The 2,066-nt window shown below is 37.4% G+C and overlaps 1 protein-coding gene across 1 annotated transcript; it reads right to left on the bottom strand.

Annotated features, from left to right (window-relative positions):
- Window positions 1-347: 347 nt before the first annotated feature.
- Window positions 348-1,569, bottom strand: LOC113872429 (myb-related protein MYBAS2). Its single transcript, XM_027509970.1, has 3 exons — window positions 1,410-1,569; window positions 947-1,076; window positions 348-843 (listed from the first exon to the last, which is right to left on the bottom strand). The coding sequence occupies exons 1-3, from the start codon at window positions 1,567-1,569 to the stop codon at window positions 348-350; spliced, it is 786 nt and encodes a 261-aa protein (XP_027365771.1).
- Window positions 1,570-2,066: the final 497 nt, after the last annotated feature.

The raw sequence follows: 2,066 nt of genomic DNA on the forward strand, positions 1-2,066 counted from the left end.
CAAGGTGGAAGTCCTGTTTATCAATTTCTTGTTTCTTCCGGTTTCTTTCTTACTTTCCTAGACGCTGGAAAGTTGTCAAGAGTGCTTGTTATCAATAACAATGAACAAACCAATAAAGCAAAGTTGATTTTAGATTTATAAGCAAAATTGAGATACTTTACTGACAGATTACAAAATAAGTTGCCTTCAGAATATCATTTACTAACCTAAAATATCATTTACTACCTCCTTAGTACACACCTTATGCAACAATAACTAATCCAAACTCCAAAGCTCCTATTTTTTGGAGCCTTATGAAACCATGACTTAAATTAGCTAGGAGTACTTTGCTTAGTTAACCAAAAACATTAACAGAAGGGAGCAACTAAATTGTAAAGGCCAGCTTTGCTTGCAGCACTAGCTACACTGAAATTCCCATGAACATCATCTAAGTTCCACAGGCCATCCCACAAAATTTCTTCTGCTAAGGTCTCTGTTGCAGAAGTGTTACCATTGAGCATAGAGTACAAGTATCCCTGCTCTTCTGTGGTGTTTTGTTGCATGTTAACCATTTCTTGTCTAGCTTGAGATGTGTGAGGTGCTCTATGGCTGTTATCCTCAAGCAAGGCCATGATCCCCTTCATGTCAAAGTTGAATTGCAATTGTTGCTGTTGTGCCTCCTGCTGCTGCAGCAACTGTTGTTGTTTTTGCTGTTGATGAAATTGCTGCTTCCTCAAGAGTCTATTTTTAGCCTTCTCTGCTGCATCAGAGGGACTTTTGGCCTTTTTCTTGAAATGGGTCCTCCAATAATTTTTTATCTCATTGTCAGTTCTCCCTGGCAAGCTTCTTGCAATTGTTGACCACCTGAAGTTTTTGATGTTGCAGTTTAGGCCTTGGAATAATAAGTATGTTGCTTCCAACTATAGAAACATGCAAAGTTAAAGAGAATGGAGGACTGAAATTTTACCTGTTTCCCCACCTTGCATGCAGCTCTAGAATTATGCTCTCTTCTTGGGGTGTTATTTGACCCCTCTTGAGGTCTGGTCTCAGATAATTCACCCATCTCAATCTGCAGCTCTTCCCATTTCTTTTCAATCCTGTTAATTGACAGCAAAAATTAATAATAATACCAAATTAATCACTTGACCTTAAGATTCATCACAATAATAATACTTAACTTTTCACTTGACCCTGAGATTAAGGAAAAAGATTAATTAAAAAAGAGTCATAAAAGGGTGACACTCAGGACCAGAGTATTATTATTTTGTCAAATTGAAGAACTTAGGTACATGGGAATGTGGCCACTATGAGGAGTGGAAGTTGAAAGCAAATTAACTTGTTTTGTTGCTATAGTTGTTGGATTGCTACATATAATGTGAAATCCAATCATATTAAGAAACAAAACAGTAAAAATATTTGGTGATTGTTACCTGCAAGCCTGGCAACTGAGTTCCATCTACCTTCACCATGCAGCCTTACATACTCATTTAGCAACCTGTCCTCTTCAGCAGTCCAAGGTCCCTTCCTCCACACCTCTTCCTCTATGACACCCCGACCCATATGGCCTGACATAACTCCCCCCCAATACATGCAAAAAGGCTTCAAAGTTCTTACTTGGATAAAGTTTTGTCTTCCAATTTATGTGGCACTGATTTGTGTCCAGTGTTTGTTGCATATTTATACATGCACTTCTGCCCCTAACTTGATTCTATCGGTCAATCAAAGGTCACTTTCTTATGATCTCTATCCATTTCACTGTTTAAGGTACTACGGGTAACATTGTTTAAAAAATCAACATAAATAAACAAAAGGGTCTAAAGTGACACTAAAAATGCTTGCATGCTTGTCCATCGAGTGCAAATTGACCAAATTACCTTTACCCTTTTTATATTTTATTTACATTTGGTTAATACTTAACATTGTTCTTTCCCTTGTGATTGGTCTCACTTCAAAGCAAAATCCACTTCCCCAAAAGCAAAATATTGTGCCAATGAAGGGGTTGGAAGATTGAGATCAATCAATGATGGAAAAACATGGTATTTTAACAAAAGGGCAAATTTGGAAGTTCAAGAATGTGTTGAGCTATT

Source organism: Abrus precatorius, unplaced genomic scaffold (genome assembly GCF_003935025.1).
Source record: "Abrus precatorius isolate BTA unplaced genomic scaffold, Abrus_2018 Scaffold7, whole genome shotgun sequence".
In the NCBI taxonomy this organism is placed as follows: Eukaryota; Viridiplantae; Streptophyta; class Magnoliopsida; order Fabales; family Fabaceae; genus Abrus; species Abrus precatorius.